General features: G+C 34.9%; 1 protein-coding gene across 1 annotated transcript in view; it reads left to right on the top strand.

Annotated features, from left to right (window-relative positions):
* Positions 1-14,530, top strand: part of PAPOLA (poly(A) polymerase alpha) — a 52,793-nt gene extending 38,263 nt beyond the window's left edge. Inside the window, exons 15-22 of the mRNA XM_026679389.2 lie at positions 1,166-1,275; positions 4,860-4,981; positions 6,816-6,958; positions 7,496-7,596; positions 8,538-8,758; positions 9,679-9,735; positions 11,684-11,761; positions 12,359-14,530. Of these exons, the coding sequence (XP_026535174.1) occupies positions 1,166-1,275; positions 4,860-4,981; positions 6,816-6,958; positions 7,496-7,596; positions 8,538-8,758; positions 9,679-9,735; positions 11,684-11,761; positions 12,359-12,454 (928 nt within the window). The 3' untranslated portion in view covers positions 12,455-14,530. The remainder of the gene's footprint in view (positions 1-1,165; positions 1,276-4,859; positions 4,982-6,815; positions 6,959-7,495; positions 7,597-8,537; positions 8,759-9,678; positions 9,736-11,683; positions 11,762-12,358) is intronic.
* The last annotated feature ends 5,709 nt before the right edge of the window (positions 14,531-20,239 follow it).

The raw sequence follows: 20,239 nt of genomic DNA on the forward strand, positions 1-20,239 counted from the left end.
TCAGGTTCCGCTAGTTGGTTTAATTTACTTAGAAAAATGTCTGGACTGATGGTATTGAACTGAAGTCTACAAAGAGGACCCTTGCGTAGGTATTTGGAGATTCAAGGGGTTGTAGGATGTAGTGCAGAGCCATATTAACAGCATCATTGTTCTATTTGCTCGGTATGCAAACTCCATGGGATCTAACAGCAGATCTGTGAATGGTTTTCAGGTGGGACAGCACACGCCTTTGAAAGATTTCATAACTACAGATGTTAGAGCAACTGGTCTGTAGTCATTCAGTTCCTTGATGGAGGGCTTTTTTGGCACTGGGATGATAGTAGAGTGTTTGAAGCAGGAAGGAACAAAGCACATCTCTAGTAATCTATTGAAGATTCGTGTGAAGATGGGGGGCAATTGGTCAGCACAGACTTTTAAGCAAGAAGGAGTTATCTTGTCTGGCCCTGGTGCTTTTCCTGGCTTTTGTCTGTGTAATAGATCTTGCACTTCTTTTTCTGTGATCACTAGAGGTTGTGAACCCAGTGGGTTGGGGCCAATTGTAGGAGGCTTGGCTGTTGTTGGTGTGTTTGAGATAGGGGTTGTGGAGATACGTGGCTGTAGTTTCCTTTCAAATCTGCAGTAAAACACATTCAGGTCATCTGCTAGTTGTTGATTTCCTTCTGCCTGGGAAGTAGGTCTATGTTAGCAGAAAGGCATTTCTATTATTTATTTTTCAGAGGAGCTGAAAAAGACTTGATAGATGGGATAGGCATGGGAGAAAACAAATTTACCATACCCAAACTAGATTTGATTTGCCTTCCTCACATAGTTAGGAAGGCTGAAATCAATATGAGCTAATGTTTATTCAATTTGATGGGAACTTAAAAATAAAAATCCATAATTTTCTGTGCCTATCATGAAGTGGTTGAAATCAGGCTAGACACAACTTTACTTACCCTGTTTTGGCAACAAGCCTTTGGCAGTTTTGCTCTCTTGAAACATCAATAGTTTCTGAGAATTCCAAGATTTTTATATAATTCTAAAATCACTGAACTGTCATGCCTCTGTTGAATATTTTATAACATGTTACACAAATGGCTGATGTTGGAAATAGTTATTTACCAAAAGTTATATTTTAGGATTCTCTCTATTGTCCTTTGTGACTTTTATTATTATTTTCCCACAGAGAAGAGTTTCGAACAATGTGGGTGATTGGATTAGTGTTTAAGAAAACTGAGAATTCTGAAAATCTGAGTGTTGATCTTACATTTGACATTCAGTCTTTTACTGATACTGGTAAGTTTGACTGACTGAAATGGTTCTCTTCCAACCATTCCCTCAAGCTATATTAGTCAGGTAACTGTTTTTGCTTATAGAAATATACTTTCGTGGTACTGGCAACTGTTAGAAAAGTATTGGCCTTCATATTAATAATTTTGCTCCTCTCCAAGTTTTAAATATAAATACTATGGTCTCCTAATTAGTATCAGCAGTAATTGTAATAGTACAACTGATTGTATTCCGTTATGCTATAGTTTCCATAACATGATTTAAATTCAGTTTGAATACTAATACAGAAAATTCAAAATAGCCTATACTTTTGTCTATAAAATGCAACAACCTTTCACAAGGGTAATAAATGAATAAGAACAAAAGTATATATAATCCAGCATTTTGGACTCATAGAGGGTGACCAGATAAATCCCAGAATCTCAAAAGGAGTAGTTTTGTTTCAATGTTGTTTCTTAGCAACTGATATTTAAGAATGCCATCTTTGATTATGAGGTGATAAAAAGCTTTGTAATTCTATTTTTCATGAATTTTTCTGGGTCTCTTTTAAATCTATCTTAAATGGAGGCTGTTTCTATATCTAATAGCAGTTTATTCTTTGGTTTAACTATTTATACTTTAAAGTGTGCCTCCTTTTTGATTCTTTTCAATTTACCTTCATTAGATAAACTTCAATTCTCTGCATGTTCTACTCCATATATGATACTTCTTTCATATTCTTTTTTTTAATTGGTCCCCAAACACTATGGTCTTTCTTTGTAAAGAGCCTATTCTAGTATACTAATCATTTTGCTCATTCTTTTGTGATGAGTAAATGTTTTGGAATACAATTAAATTTAGTAACACTGAAAGGCAAATTTAGAAAGTTGTACAGGAATAATATTGATATGTTGAAAAAAATAATTGAAATAAATACAGATTATTTATTTGGTTGACCAATTGTATTTGATCCTTCGCCACTGTCTCAACGATATTCTTCAAAAGGGATAGGTTGAAGATAAAGCAATAAGAACAAATAAATGCCATATATGCATAAATGTTGGAAACCTACAAATTGCCCTGCTGCATATACTTCAACGCTGCCAGTACACCACCAACTTTCTCGTCTTCAGAGAGGCTCTAAACTACAATCACATTTGTTCAGACCCATTTCACAGACATGTGCAATTGAAATTAAATCAGACATTCAGGAGGCTGAGTTGCATGAGATAAACAATCAAATTAATACAAGTCTCAGTTAACAATAGTAATTGGAATAGGAATTTCTGTTGCTAAGCAATGCAGTTCTAAAGTTCAGTGTCACATGATCATGCTGCATAGTGATAGTGGTTCTGGCAATCCCTGATGAATACAGATAGTCCTCAACTTACAATTACAATTGAGCCCAGAATTTATGTTGCTAAGTGAGAAATTTGTGAAGTGAGTTTGCCCCCATTTTACGACTTGTCATGGTTGTAAAGTGAATCATTGGAATTGTTAAATTAATAACACGGTTGTTAAGTGAATCTGGCTTCCCCATTGACTTTGCTTGTCAGGAGGTCTCTAAAGATGATCACGTGACCCTGGGACCCTGCAACCATTATAAATACTAGTTGTCAAGCATCCAGAGGTAAGTCGTGTCCATGGGGATGCTGCAATGGTCATAAGTGCAAAAAATGTGCCACTAAATGAACTGTTGTAAGTTGAAGACTACCTGTATTGTTTAACAAGGATCACACAGGTCATAAAATGAGGATCTCATGTGGTTGCGACTTCTGACTTCCTGTTGGCTATCATATAGCTTGTGGGATGTTGGCAGGGAAGCTTCTTAACACTGGCCAGAACTTCAAGGACATCATACTATTTGTTCAGTGCCATTGCAAGTTTGAATGGTTGCTGAACAAATAATTCAATGAGGATGTTGAGCCAGATCTATTCCCAGGGAGTATCTATTAAAAGACAACTAGAACAATAGAAACAAACAGAAACAGAACAATAGAACACCACTGATTGTCACCTGTACCGCAGAGCTCAAATATATGAACTCACATACATCAAAAGATTTCAGGCAAAATCAGAAGCTCTCAGTCAGACACAATGGGTTTTTAAACATTACAGATGTTAATTGATTATGTACTTGCAATCTATCTAACATATAAACTGTATCGGCATAACCAACCAGCCTTCCCCTCCATCCTTTCCCAAATAAATCCTATACCAGTCTAGCAACTCTGAACACCCAATATAGGAGTGCTATGTCTTTTACTAACATTTGTTACTCAAGAGATGCTACAGGACCTTGATTTGTTTTCTTCTTTTTGGATGAAAGAATCTCTTCAAGGAAACCATTGAAATGAAGCATTTAATGTAAATGGCAAAGTGAATAATGCTTGATGAGGCTGTTTGCCTGGTGAATTTAGCTCTGTATGTAATAACGACACAGCCCAACCTTTTCTTTTTTTCTTTGTCCAGTTGCCTTTTTCTCTCATCTTGCTTTAGATTCCCTATTCCCCTTCATTTCACTTCCCCAATGCAATTATCCATCTTGCCATATTTCTATCCCGCTTTTCTGTTTTCTGCTAGGAACAGGAAGAATATTAATGCGAAAGATGAATTTAATTTATGTAAATGGACATCAGTTATTTTCTAAATATGTAACATTTATTTTAAAACAAATTTTAGTTATTAATTCAATTATAATTTTTTATTGAGTGCTGGCCCTGCCATTTCTTTGGAGTATGACTCCTGACCGGTATATATACACACATACGTATAAGGATACACATATACTTGTGTCATGCATACATTTATTGAATGAAAGGGAGAAAATATTTAGAATTTGAATTGGTAGATTTCGCAATTTGGGCTCTATTCCCTGGGAAGGGTTTTGTCTATGATTTTTTTTTAATCTACTATTTAAACTCAATGCTCTCTTCCTTTGGGTAAATAATAGATATAAAAGAAATATTTGGTAGCTTTTTGAAAAATTGTTTCCTTTCATATATGTCCAGAATTATCTAAATCCATGAATGCTGTAAAAAGGAGAGGTGGTAGTTTTTATAAGCTCATCTTGCATTCCTCTGCATTATTTCTCTGAATGGCTTTGTTTTAGAGAAATGGAGACTCTTATTTGAAGCATATAGGTACTGGAGGTCAGAGACAGAAGAGAAAGAAGAAATAATGTTTGTACCATTTGTTCCTTTATGTGAAAAGATTCTACTATATTGTGGTTCATTCCACAGAAAGAAGGGATTGTTTTGTTTTGTGGATAGGTAAACAGGATTAAATTCCAAATTTTAGTTATAATAGTAGGATTTACTATCTGTAATTTAATAATCAAATTTGTATAGCTATCCTCTCACAATGTGCAACATTGGATGGCATATAACAATTGAACAATAAATATAAAAACAGGAAACAAAAATAAATATAAAAATATATACCTCAGCGAAGGTAGGATAAGAATGCTATTGGGAATAACAATTATATTGTATTTTCTGAGGATTATATTTTTCCAGCTTGAATCAGTATATGTGCAGAATGCAATTTTTTCAGAGGAAGTTTCAGCTTTCTGAAATGTAAAATGTCTTCATTTTATTCTAATTACATAGTTTATAGGCAAGCAATAAACAGCAAGATGTTTGAAATGGATATGAAAATTGCTGCAATGCATGTTAGGAAAAAACAACTTCATCAATTACTACCTAATCATGTCCTTCAGAAAAAGAAAAAGGTAACATTTGAGTATTAATTGATAAAATCTCTCTCTTTGTATGTGTGTGTGTTTTAGTAGTCTGTTGTTTTTTGTTATTAATTTCATGTATGCACTGCTTCCCCCCCCAAAAAGTATTGTTACGCATGCATAGGAAATTAAGCCCATTTATATTATCCCACCTACTGGCTTTAACTTTAACTTTTAGCTTAGGATGATTTTTGTTCAGATGTAATTATTGATGTTTTAAATTGGTTAATAGGAGTAATGTTAAACATATGTAATCAGGCAATAGACAACAGTTTAATGTTTGTTACAGATGATGTAGTATTAAAACTATCAAACTTATGAAAAATTAGTTGTCACAATCTTGTTTTCTATAAAGCAGTACCTTGGTTTTGCACCCTTTCTTACTAAAGCAGGAGGCAGGTAGTGGAGGAGAAGAGAGAGAGAGAAAAAAGGTACAGGTAGTCCTCAAGTTATGACCGTTCATTCAGTGACCAAAGTTATGATGGTGCTGAAGAAAGGGATTTATGACTGGTCCTTGAACTTCTGGCCATTGCAACATTTCCATAGTCCCGTCAACAAAATTTGAGCACTTAGCAAACAGCTCGCACTTATGACTGGTTGCATTGTCCCAGAGTTAAGCGATCACCATTTGCAACCTTCTCAGCCAGCTTCCCACAAGCAAAATCAATGGGGAAGCTGTCAGAGAAGATCACAAGTGGTTCAGGTAAGTGTCTTTTTCAACCGTCTTTGTTCAATTGCTCCCTCTTTTCCTGGCCTCTCTTTTTGCTTGCATGCACCCTGAATCTTCTTTTCTAGCCTCCCTGTGCTTGCTTGCTGCACCCCGTGCCCTCTTTCTGTAGCCTCATGTGCTCATACACACTTCATACTTTTCCCTGGTATCCCTGCACTTGCATGCACTCCATACTCTCTCCAACTTCCCTGTGCTCCCATGCATTTCATTCCTTCTTTTCCTGACTTCCCTGCATTTGCATGCATATGCAGCCCATGTCTTCTTTCCCCAGCCTTCCTATGCTCACATGACCCCCACTCCCCCAGAGCACTCTTTCTCCTGTGTTTTTGGTTTTACACCATAGCACCATCCTCCCTCAATACACACACAGCCTACACTGGGCCTCCCAGAATCGCCCTCCTCTCCTGTGCTTCTTGCCACACCCCTTACTGGCAATTCCCTCTACTTCCTGCTTAATGGTCTATGACCTGCACATGTGCAAATGGGACTGCCTCGATTGCTATCACTAAGTATTGCAGTCCTGTGAAATTGTTCTTCACGACCACATCACTTACCAAACCAATCCCAATTGCAGTTGTAATTTGAGGACTAGCTGTAAATAAGGTCCACTGCTGCACAGAAAAAATGGATCATATTATTTTTATTTTCTAAAATTGGTACTCTGCTCTTCTCTAATTTCTGATTGGCTAACTACAAATAATACAGAAATATGCCATTAGCAATGTTTAGATGTTAATTGCAAAAAAAACCAAAGCTTGTAGAAATTTAGGATTTTATATGTCACTTGTATACCTCATAACATAATTGTAAGAAAACAATATTTAGTATGCTTATTTTGAAAGCAATATATTTGTAGTGCATGTATGTTCATGTAGTCTAGAAAGTCCAGAAAGAAAGGGAATTTGTTAGGCAGATGTTTCACTTAACTATGGTGCTTATCAGAATTTACTTTTCCTGCTGGTGTCCCTGAACAAACTATAAATTGTTAATACTTGAACAGGACCACAAAATGATAGTGCTTAATTTTTGTATTACAATATGTCTTTTTTACTACTTCTGAATTGCTTCTGTGATACACTGTCTTCTTGGTTGCAGCATTCAACAGAAGGAGTCAGGTTGACGGCGCTGAATGACAGCAGCCTAGACTTATCTATGGATAGTGATAACAGCACTTCTGTGCCTTCTCCTACCAGTGCTATGAAGACAAGTCCTTTGAACAGTTCTGGAAGCTCTCAGGGGTATTTGTCTCTAATACTTACCTTAATGTTCAGAGCATTATTGGTATCTATAATTCATACTATAATATTTACACAGAGAATCTTTTAACTTTATATAATATATATGTTTTAGATTTTAAACACTATAAATTTGCAAGTAATTTTATTTCTTCCTTCAGACTTGGATCTACAAAGATTGTATTGTGTTGTATTGTGCTGTACCCTATCTATATCATATACTATGCCATGAAGGGCTTTAAAGGTAATTTCCTGCACTTTGAATTGCATCCAGAAGCTCACTGGTAATCAGTGCAGCTTATGAAGCTGTAGTGACACATGGGCCTACCAAATCAAGCACAATACTGTTAATTCAGACATGCAAACTAATAACCCACCTAAGTTACTGCAATTATCAGTCATGTGTTCTACTTCACTGGTCCCATCTTAGCCTTTCTGAGAGGAAGTAAACCTCAAAAGCTTTAGGTAGAGGAGAGAGAAAAGACGCCTTGGTAGGAATGCCTTCCTGTAATTCATGCTCTCTTTTTAAAAATATTTTAGCAGAAGCAGTCCTGCTCCAGCTGTAACAGCAGCATCTGTGACCAACATACAAGCTTCTGAAGTCACTGTGCCACAAATAAATTCCAGTGAAAGCTCAGGGGGTAAGAAACTTACGTGAATCTTCAAATTATTGATTATTATAGATTATAGATATTATAGATTATTGAAACCCATTTGTGAGGTTTACATTTTCAATAGCAACTTATTGTAGTGTAGAATTAACCTGTCATTTTGCAACTTTAAATAATTGAAATAACCGATGAAGCAGAAAAATAGAAATGACAAAGTTTTCTTTAGTAATTTTTCCCCAGTAATTATTTGCTTGTTGCTTGATATTACTGACTTTAGTTATGCACAAGCTTTGAATGAAGCTGTGTAAGCTAAAATTTGAAATAGGGATGAGGGAGTACAAACCAGTCTTTCTTTACATGATTAATTCTAAGTAGAACTTGCATATAAGAGAACACTAGATGTATGGCTGTATCCCTTTCTCACTTGTACTCAGTTCACATATGCTCATTCATGTTGATGTTTCTCCAATTCAGTTCAATATATTCAGAATATACTTTGCAAATATCTCACTTTTCTCAGCCTTAATAAAGGCTTTGTACCTTTTACATTTCTATACAGAATACACAATACGTGGACTGTAATGCAGACCTGCCTTAGCATAGCTATTATTTTGTCATTTTTTTGTCTTGTGCTGATACGTGTGTTCCAAATTTTTTAATCTAGAACAAAAACCACTCTTGCGTAAGGTCATAGATTTGGTGCTTGTAGTTCCCCTATCATGTTAATTAAAAATTCTCTACACAAGATATACAATTTTTGATCATAAACCCTGCAGAATAAATTATGTCAAAAAAGAAATCATATATTTTGCTTAATATATTACAATTAAAATGAGTCATTAAAATTAACTGCCCTTGGTGGAGAATAGGGTTTGCTTGAAGAAAAGAATTCGAATTTTACTGGTTTTTGCCCATGAAGTTATAAACTAAAAATTGGATGACATTGTAAACATTAAATTATATTTTGATAGGTACTTCAAGTGAAAGCATTCCTCAAACTGCCACACAGCCAGCCATCTCTCCACCACCAAAGCCTACCATCTCTAGAGTAGTTTCTTCAACCCGTGTTGTCAACCAACCACAGAGACCTTCAGGAAACACTGCAACTAAAGTAACTAGCCCTGTAGCAGGTGTGAAGAGGACATCATCTCCCCATAAAGAAGAATCTCCTAAAAAAATAAAGACTGATGAGGTATTTCTATTTCTTTGTTGGCACAGCAGTACATTTTCTTCATTTTGGTGCTCTCAGGTCTTGATCAATAAAAGATTGCCTATTCTTGAGAGGAAAGAATGATGATAAAAGTTAAAGAAATATTAAATGGAACACTACTACCTTATTGCATGTTTACATTATAAAGAATTTAAACAATCAAGCCTAACATGCTTTCAAAAAGCTCTTAAAGGTATATTAGAAATTTTAAAGAATATTATTAACTACTCATAATCTCTGCATTTCCATTATGAGAGATAGTATATAGTTTGATATTATAACACACACACACACACACACACACACACACACACACAAATTTTCTCAAAATAACACAAAAATATCCAAGATGATTAAGAAAACTCTGTTACATAAAAGCATAATGCAAACACAAAATGGAGTTTTGCAAGCTAACTGCCAACAGCTTGGAGTTCGATCCTGAACAGCTCGAGGTTAATTCAGCCTTCCACCCTTCTGAAGTTGGTAAAATGAGGACCCAGATTGTTGTGAGCAGTATGCTGACACTGTAAACCACTCATTGAGTGCTGTGAAGCATATATTGGTTTATGTGCTAGTCCTATAAAATAGATCAGTGCTTTTTAGAGGGATGAGTCAGAACTCAATATTCCTGAAATAAATTTTATACAGATGATTAGCTATTTATGCAATTATTTGAGCAGGCAAAACCGTGATAGCTGCAAATTGCTGGTACAATTTCACGATGATGAACACTCATTATGGCTAGTTTCCTTTTGTTCATATTTGTTATGCTCAAAGTTTTATGGATCCTTGTGCTCTTAACAGTTCTATACATAGAACTTAGTTGCAATTAAATTCTGGATAGACACTATTTTGTATTTTGGGCAAGTATCCCATTTTCTTGTGATTCTCCTTTATTACAGGACGAAACAAATGAAGATTGCATTGATATGAGTGATCATGATAAGATGGAAACTAAGGTATTTCTCTTATACTGTGTAGTAGCTATAGTGTATTGAATAATACAATTTTTAAAACAAATGTATAATTTTCACTCCAGCTGTTATATATGTATTTTTCAGAGTATAAAATGCAATATTTGCACCCCCAAAAGCGGGTAGAAATGTCTGTGCATCTTATATAGCGAATGTTGCTGAAGCCCCGCCCACCTGGCAGCTTCAGCACAGCCTGATTAGGACAAGCAGCTGATTGTTGGTAGGATCGGCCCTCTGACAATCAGCTGTTTCAGGCTGCAGGGATCGCCATCGCCTATTGCCACCTCTGCGCTCCCCATTTTCTACCTGTTTCGATTCCCCCTCCCCAGAATGGGCTGAAAATGGGGCACGCAGAGACTGAAAATGGGACATGCAGAGGCTGAAAACGGGATGTGGAGGCTGAAAATGGGGTGTGCGAAGGCGGCAATAGGCAAATGGCAATCCCTGCAGCCTGAAACAGGTGAATGTCAGGAGGCTGATTCAACTGACAATCAGCTGCTCGTGCTAATCAGGCTGTGCTGAAGCTGACCAGGCTGTTTGCTGCAAGGAGGCAAATTGCTGGAAGGCAGAGGCAGATTTTTTTTTCTTGTTTTCCTCCCCAAATGCTAGGTGCTTCTAATACTTCAGAGCGTCTTATACTCTGAAAAATATGTTATGTTTTGTGAATTTACTCTGAAGACATTCTAATATATATAAGCCCAATAGGCCAATTTAATTGTCCATCTTGTTTGAAGATTCACCTTCACCAGTTCCAATCACATACCTTTGGGAATCAACAATGAGGTCATAAAACTATTTCCTCCACTTGCTTCCTACCCTTCAAAATGTATTGAGAGATATGGTACCTCTCAGTAAGAGAGATTTGATAAAGTTAAGAAAATCAGCCTCCAGAGTTTGAATCAAATTAATCCTCCCTGACCACACTACTTATAGGAGTTAGTGTTGTTTGGAAATGGACTTCAACAGCATCAGGAAGTCTACAGTTTCCATTTGTTTTTAATTTCTGTATGCTCTAAATGATTAATATTTGTTGATAGCTTAATGATTTAAAAAGAATAATAAAAGAGAAATTGTGAGTAATAGTGATAATCAGGGATATGCCAGGTTCTTTGGCTCAGGGAATTTTCTGGTGTTTCCTGCAGTGTGTTATCACTGGAACACAGTTTTACATTCAATCATAGATAATACATCATGACCATTTCTCAATAGCAGAAAATAAAAACAGTCTTACACTCTAAAATGACATTAACAGCAGCTCAGAACAATTATAATGGTTTAAAATTAAAATAAATTTTAGCCTTGAAAGATCCAGGAAAATAAAAGGCTCTTTAGCTGCAGCTGAAAAGACCACAGCATAATCTTTACACAAGTCTCTCCTGGTATGCATCTCTTGGCTGTCACTTGTTAGAGCACTGAAAAAGGAATCTACAAAAGGCAAGGGCTTGGGTCCCTTTCTTACTTTCTGTAAAGGACTTTTTCAACCTTTGGATGGCCAGTACAACAGTTTTAGTCAGAGCAACCAAAAAAGACAATTTCAACACACCAAAAAATAGCAGAAGCTTGGTAATCACCTTAACCTCAATTACTTCACCCCTTCCTTTGCAACCAGAGTGTCCTTTGAAATATGCTTGGGACAGTTATAAATTCTCCAAAGGAAAGTGGATTTGGTGAAATACCCCCTCATTCTCAGTGACTTCAACAGAATTGACCTCGAGGGGGGACACAAATGGGGAAAAATATTATCATTTTTCAGGTCTCTGGAGGTAGATGTCAGAAGGGGATGATGTAATTGTATTTGAACTACCTCAGATTATCTTCTTTCAAATAAATTTAATAAACTCTGTTTAATATTAAAATGTTAGGAATCCAAATAATTCATAATTGAATTACAATGATCTACTAAGAAATGTTGGCATATTTTTCTTCTTTTCAGGAACTTTTTGATACAGAATCAGATATGGCCTCTCAGCAGGAAACTCTTCAGACCACAGTATCTCTACAAGCTCCTCAGGTACTAGAATGAATCTATTTCTGTATTTTGTAGAAATAAAAGCCTTCAACTTGACTCCTGGCAACTGTATCTTTGCATTTTCTTGGGAGCACAATAGAAGTAGTTGTGTTGCTTCTTAAATACTACTTTGCAGTCTAGCCAACCAACTTGAATTAAGAGCAACCCTACTTAATTGCCAAGATAGGCAAGACACTGCCACCTGCGATATAAAGCTGTGGTCTGCATCCTGATATGTGGATTAACATAGATTTCTTTGCTTTATGTGCCCTCATAGTGAATTCTGTATAGTGGATTGCACAGCCTCTGACATAATTGAAGATTAATTACGTTTCTGGCAAATGGCAGATTGTAATGGGAGTTATTGAATAACTCAACAGTTAGTGAAGAAGCAGAGGAATTTGTTGATCTGTGTAAATTTTCAGAAATCCATGTTAAGTTTATTAGCATCATTCTGAAATAAATTGGCCCAAATTGTAAAATTGGAAGAAAACTTAAGATTTGAAACAATTGGAACAAATGGAAATTTTCATGTTCAACCTTTTAATAATGTATAATCAAAATTTTATCTAATATTTCTTCCTTTTTTTCTCTATCCAGAAAATGCCCAGTACCGATCTTTCAGATATCCCTGCTCTCCCTGCAAATCCTATTCCAGTTATCAAAAATTCAATAAAACTAAGATTGAATCGGTAAAACCAACCTCAGGGGTCCATAAACAGTATCTGCCAATTTAACCTGTTGTCTTCTAATACTGGAAAGGAGAACAGAAGGTGCAAGAGGAGAATGTGAACACAGATGGATTTAGGTATATTTTGTGCACTTCCCTTGCTGGGCTATAATCACTTGATCTGGAAGTCCAGGTTCGTATTTGTGGAGCCAGGAGTACTATTAATGTGTTAGCAACAGTTACATTAAATTCTTTAAAGGATTACTGCCTAAAAAAAGGAATGGGAATACTATTTCTAGCCATATTTGATGTACTGATTGGGTTTGTGTTGATGCATTGTTTGGAAGAAAAGAAATTCAGCTAAAACTGGCAAAAGAATTCCTTAAATGCACTTTTATGTACTTTTTTATTGGAATATGACTAATTTTAGTGCTTCAGCGTGATAGATTTTATTTTTATTAAAAAAATTCTTCAAAATCTGTGACCTTCAAATTAGAAAATGGCTTGATATATTGTATACCGAAGGTAAAAGTATGCATGTATCTAGCTCAGTCACCATTAGGATGCAGCAAATCCTTATAAGAAAATGTCAAATCTTGAGGTTCTAAGTTTGGGAAAATTCATTTAAAGTATCTGATGGGGCATGATTAAGAAATCGTCTATTTTTTATTTTGGGGGTTATTTTATGGTGCATACAAATCAGCTATCAAAAAGCAAATAATTTTTTCCTTCAGTTTAATCAAGCCTTCTCCTTATTACCTTCCCATTCCTATTACCATATTTTCTGGAGAGGAAAAAGAAATGTTTGCATTTAATTCATGTTTCGTTTGTATGCAAAAAAAAAAAAAATGGACTATTGTTGTCAGTGAAATGCTGGTAGTCTTTCTTTTAAGCTCTGTAGCCCTTAGGTACAGATGCTACTTTCCCCCAGAAATGAAATACAGTAAATAAAGTGTGCCTGTGAAGCATAGTCCTGTTTTGATGGCTTTTTCATCATTAAGTATAAGAGTTTTGTATACTCCAGAGGAGTCCTGTCTGCATTACAAAGATTTCATATTTTAAGGCAGATCTTACCTACTCTTAGGGTTTTAACAGTTTTATTTTTAGATAGCACATCTGAAAATAGCTTTACATTCTGAATGTTTAATTTTTTTAGAATCACATTTCTAGCAGGCACTTAAATGATCTGATGAAGCTCTCCTTAAACCAGTTGTTTTTGCTTTGTTCTGTAGAGCTATAAAATGATTAGCAGCAAGTTTGTTTAAAAATGGAAATCTCTCATGACTAAATAGAAAGTGTGGAATGCCAGTGATTATCAGATGGAGATAACAAACTACACGTAACCTTGATTTCAGCAAAATTAAGTGGGATGGTTAAACTGCCCTTCCCATTTTTTCTGATCAGCATGTTTAATAACTTCCTTCCCTGCATTGTGCTCAATCCTTCTACATGTGCATTTCCATATTAAAAAAAAACTAATTGCTCTTTCCCTTTTCCCTATAAGTTAATTTTCCAAAGTCAAGAGAATGTAGCTTACTCCCTACCTATCTCCTCAGCCATGCAGTAACCAAGATCTTTATTTTCTGCCATTTGTCTATGATGTCTAGTATAATTTTTTTTTAGGCCTGCCCTCTTCTGCCTCCAGTGATCCGGCTTCCACCCTCTTAAATTTTCCCACACCCTCCTTGGCTCCTTCCCTTTCCCCTGCTGCCCAAATAAGAAGGGTATCATTTGAAGTGTACAATCTATCTGTGCATTTTATGTAGCTATGGAATTTAGATCGAACTTGCCAGGCACAAATTTAGTCTTGTTTACACATCAGGACATCTCCCCCCCCCCTTCATTTTATTAAACGTTTCATGTATCTGCACCCAAGTTTTGCCAAGCTGGGAACTTGGAATCTTTCCTGTATAGTGACTTTTTAATTCTAGTTTTCATAACCTGGAGATCAGACTGTTGCTTTCGCATGATGTACGTAGGTGTCTCATGACTGGAGTTGCTTTGTTTTATAGTATCTGTACTCCTTGTATTTTTCAAGAGCTATTTTGTAAACAGATGATGTATTTCTCCATGGAAAACAATAAAAAAACAGCACAATCCCACAGTTGCTTGGTTTCTTTTGAATCTATAAATAGTGGTATTCCACAATCATTAAATTAGTCTAAATAAGAAACCTTTTATTTTTCAAAGGACCAAAGAGCATATCCATTACTTAACGTTGCATATTATTGATCTAAGTGTGGAACGATGGAATAATGAGAATTTAATTCACTTGGGTAAGAGTGGAATTTAAGCTTGAAACTGATAGTGATATTTCTATTTTTGTTGTTGAACTGATCAGCATATCATGAAAAAAATGTCAGTTAGTAGTTCAGTCAGGAGATGGCACTGTTTCTTTCATTTCAGTGAGTAAAATCTGCACAACAATAACAAAGACATACCAAAATCCATGTACCACTTAATATTATTTTTTCCACCAGCTTTGTGGTTAAAACAAATCCACTGAAAAGTCTTAATGTTATCTACTCACTTTTATTTCAAACTTGGAAAAGCAGTTTTGACTTAAATAGAAGGTGATTTACATATTTATTTGGAATGTTAAATTAAACATAACAGTATATAGCAAGTTATTAAGAGTTGCATTAACTTCTAATCTTTAGTTAGAAAGTACTAAGATGCCTTTTCAAGAAATTTTAGAATTTGCCCAGCTGCCACTGTTTGTGTAGGATCCGAAGTCACTGTAAAACTTAAGTAAGCAGAATAAAGGTCAAAGAGATCTTAATGAAAGTAGAAACTCCCGACTTTTCAGGAAACTTCCATCTGGTATTCTGAGTATATGAATGCATCTGTAAATGACTAATGAAATCAGTTTTTTAACTGAGAAATATATTCATATATTCCTTGATATGTCCATGTATTTTATTTTGTATTTTTATTATATTTCTATATGTCTAGAAATTTGGAGATTTCTACACACCTAGTTAAAAAAACTGAATCAGCTTGAAGTGTAGTATTCATTTTATTGCTAATCTAATAAAAGGAAAAACAAAAGGCAAACAAATTTAAAGTACATTGCACATGTACTAGAACAGAACTTTTATTAATAATTATTTTGTTCACTTTAATCTTCAAATCATTAGTTTATTCAGCAGAATCAAGTGTATACAAATTTTGTTGATGCAATGTGAAAGGGTTAAATGAATATTTAAAATCTATAAGCATTGAACATCTGCCACTATTATCACCAAAAGAGTGCTAAGTTTGCTATCAAACTTCCGAGTCAGGGTGTTGTTATAAAAAAGATATCACAATGAACCATTGCTGGATCTGTTTTGGTTTATATTAGAACCTTAATGGCTTTCAAGTGATGTTTAGTATGTCATATTGTTGATACTAAATTCCACAATGTTTGCGATCTTATTTAGATGAGGGTTGAATCATGACAAGCAGTCTATATTCCTTTTTCAATCCATGTTCATATTCACGATATTTATAGTGCTAAAGGGAACTGATTTTAATTTGCTTTAAGCACATTAGGAATTTCATCATTATTTCAATAAAAATTAAAGCAAAATAAACTAAAGCAAAGTGCAGAGAAGCTGAATTCAAATAAAATTGTTTTGTAACCAGTTGAAAAACTGTGCATTAATTGTCTATAGAGGCTTAACATTAAATTGCCGCTTTTAAATAAGTGTTTCTACCCAAAGATGATTTTTTTTTTTCAGTAAAAGTGGGTGGATAATTTTCTAACACAACAGCAGTGTCTGGGGTTTTCTTTTTTTACAATGATTGCTCTGTAGGACAAATAGTATATGACCTCAAATTCCACCTTCCTGCAAATGTAGAGATATGTATTTTGTGTAATGAACAACAGTATTACTTTGTTCATGACAGGTACCAGATTGAACATCCCACAGAAAACAGTTAAATATGCACATAAAAGTCACATTTTATATGCACATTTATAATAAAAATGTTTTTATATAATAGCAGTCATGTTTTTATATGTAAACATTATATGTACGCATATAAAAGTGGCAGTTTGGAGTCATAATGGATACAAGTGAGTTATGGATATCTGAGTGTTATAAATGCTATAGTTGATAGAAGTGTTTGAGATTTTTAAAAAAACAAATATAAAGCTCAGTCCTAGAAAGAGTGTGTATAATATACTGGAAAACTAGTTCAAGACACCTTTTTATATTTATTTTATTTGTGTCAAGTCAATGTTGATTCTTTGTAACTGCCTACACAAGTCCATGTAATTCTCTTGACAAGATTTTCAGAAGTAGCTAGCTGATGTGGGCTGAGAATATCTGGCCCAAGGTCACCCAACTGGGTCTGTGCCTATGGCAGGACTAGAACATGGGGCCTCCCAGCTTCTAGTCTGGTGCCTTAATCGCTATACCAAATGGTTACTCTCAAGATATACTTTACACTTGTATGTCTATGGAGATTCTCAATCGTCCAGGTAAAAAGTATCTTTGGGATTCCCACTTGTAGATTTGATAGGAGACTTAAAAACTTGAAACTGAACATTTAAACACTTGAAACTATGGCACCTGTAAGAGTGGATTTGTGGGGGTTACATATTTGTCAGATTTCTATATTTGGTAAATTCATGGGTTTCAGTTTGGAATTTCTGTATTACCACTTTATCTTAAGTTGGAGGAAAAATTTATCTTAGAAAAGTTCGGCCCTTTCATTTTATGTATTGTGATCCAATGTTAAATTCCACCCAGTGAATGCCCCAGCATACTATGCACTTCCTGGAATCTTCCGTTTCAGTGGCATCTACATTCAGTCCTTCAGTACCAAACCTGGTACTGAAGTATCAAAAAGAGATAGATAGTTGGGAAAATATTTTCCACCAGCCTCAGAGGGCATGTTTTGCTGTCACAGCCAAGAATACTGCCTCCAACAGAGAAGTGACTTTGCTTACATATTATGTGAAAGTTATCAGTGATGTGGAGGCTTTCAGAGCTTTCATAATAGTAATATATTTTGTTATTGCTGGTTATTTTTGTTTTATGCTGGTATTTGGGTTAGGATTAGCTTCCTTGATCCAGGGGAAAGGAAATATGAGTTTCATTATGAGCTTCATGGCCCATTCATAATAAATTTATTAAATATTCAAAGATTCCCTCGCCTAAACATTTATGAACATTTTAAACTAAAATGCACGTCTGCTTAACATTTAAGAAATAAATGCTTAACATTTGAGAAAACAATGTTTTGTAATTTTGTTTTATGCTGGTATTTGTTTTTAATGTAGGATTTGGATTATAGAATCCAAGTGTATCCAAATATTGTATATAGAATCAAAATTTTGTTCTAAAAGTGTTAGGTCCATTATCTTTTCACTAAAATATTGCTGTTATATATAATTCTTTTAATGAGGAAATAGATTATTTTAATTGACTTAAGTTGGATGAGGAATTGAAATAATTTTTAAAAATTATTTTTCCTTTAAGAATTTTAGTAAGTACAAAAACAATTATGAAAAATTAAGAACTACTTAAATCATGATTAGAAATAATCTATTTTTAATATTTCTAAATGCCCTAGACCAAATATACTTTTTTCTCATGATAGAAATATTGCTCTACCACTGTCACTTAATAAAAAAGGGATTATTTTATCTTCAGAATGTTTTGTAAGCATTTTAAGAAGCAATTAATCTCACCAAGTATTTTTTAAAAGAAAGCATTTCAAAAGAACAAAATACATAAATATATATTTTTTAAAAAGCAAAAATAACAGCCATGTCAAAATAACCTTTAAAAGAACAAATGCCTGAACAAATGCCTGAAAATCATTCAATTTGGTTTGTGCATTGTATATTCCAAATTTTGAATATCAACATGAAAGCTGCTCAATTCCTAATTTGACAAGAGAGGAGAAAAGAGAGGCACCCCGAACACAACAGGATTTCCCAAAGGAAATATTGAGATAGCTTGACAGAGTCAAGAGAAGAAGCAGTTGATTGTGAGATTCAGATTCACGCTCTGGTTTGGTCATGAAGTTCTTTGGGTGAGCTTTGGTTAGTCTAGCATCCCATCAATGGAGGTGGAACAAATGATGAAAACAACATTGTGCCTATGAGGTACAGGTTAGAACCCTTTTGTCTGTCCATTGCGACCTTGCACATACAAATGGAGTGGAGCTTACATTACAGCTGTAGGATGCTGCCTCCATCATTTTGATGAAAGTCCTGGATCCTGGCGATGCTCCTAAACTCCAAAGATACAGAAAGCTGCATAGTCGCATGCCAGGGGTAAGGTAGAGGGGAGGGTGTCTTAGTATGGAGGAGTCATAACTTTGGGCTTTGATCCAGCTGCTGCTACCCTACATTTCTTCCCAGTCTGTTCTGTGTATTGCTAACTGTCAGAAAAATGGACAAGCTTGATCCCTTTACATAATTTTCATTGTTTTGTTGGGTTAAAAGAAGTAAAATGATAATTCTAATGATCACTTAATACCTTAGTGAATATATATCCTATCTTTGGAGACTTAAGGCAGCTTACGTGTGGATGTCCCTTAATTTTATCATGGCAGCTACAATAATTGGAAAGGTTTGGAGACATTTAAGATTTCAAAAACCCGAATTCTTTTATATTTAAATTTTAATTTCCTTTTTGCTGCTTAATATGGCAGCATTGAATATGACATATAACACATTCATCTTTTTGCTAAAGGTTATATTTAAAAAAAACAAGAAGCACTTTATTGCTTAAACTGAAAGGTTTTGCTTGTAATTTGTGTTGGATGTTTGTCCACAGAGGATACAAACTATGTAAAGCAGATCTTATTTACGGCACAATGCTTAAGACTTGATAGTTGATTTCCCCGTTTGGTAGCTCTGTTTTCAAATCAGAAATATAGGCAACTGGATCTATATACAGATGAATATATTTAAATCCTTATTTAAAGAACTTGGATATTTTTAATGAATGAATTCAAATAGAAGCTATTTGGTCCAATTAAAGTTTCTGGCACTTAGCCAAAATGTCCATTCACTGCCTCCCCAAAACACCTTCATTGTCGTTGTCATATTTTGAACTTTATATTAGCACTTTCAATCATCTGATCTCAAAGCTTTTGGCAAACATTAATTAAGCTTCATAACAGACTAGAAGCTAAACAAATATTGGGCCATAGGAGTTAGATTCATATTAGGTGGATAAAGGAAGACAGAAAGGTTGCAATTTAACCAAGGTCACCCAGGGAGTCAGTAGAAGGGCTGAAAGGTGCATAGTGATGGACGTGGAATCTCTAATTCTCTTGACTCCTTTCCTCCTTCACTGTCCCTGGTTTCTTGATGGTGCGTGTGAATGATTAGGATGAAGTCGTGCAAAAATTTGAATAACAGACAAATGCAGTAAAACATAAACACAAAAGTCACTTGATAACAATATCGCCAATAGTCTGCAGATGGGGTTAAATGGGAGAGTATGAACTTTGAGATACTATTTTAATTATAAGCTTATTTGCCGATATATATTGGAACTAGGGATATGTGTCCGCTCGGTATCAGAAAAGCTGGATTTTGTGGGAGATAATATCGCAGAAGTATTTTGGGAAGCAGTGCCAGGGATTGAAATGTACTTTTAATATATTTATTTGGCAAATTTTGGCATGCATAATTAAACTTAAAGGTTAATGGAAATCAACTGTCATGTCAGAAGCCAGAGCTATTATTAAATAACATTTTTATTGTTAAAACCTCCAAGCCCTTGGCTTCTCTTTTCCACAGTAAAACCAAATCATATTAAAAATGTGATCTGCAACCAAATGTTTTAGTATGGAGT

The sequence above is a fragment of the Notechis scutatus genome, chromosome 1 (genome assembly GCF_049901735.1).
Source record: "Notechis scutatus isolate UNSWTSFEM ecotype Mainland chromosome 1, rNotScu1.2, whole genome shotgun sequence".
NCBI classification, from domain to species: domain Eukaryota; kingdom Metazoa; phylum Chordata; class Lepidosauria; order Squamata; family Elapidae; genus Notechis; species Notechis scutatus.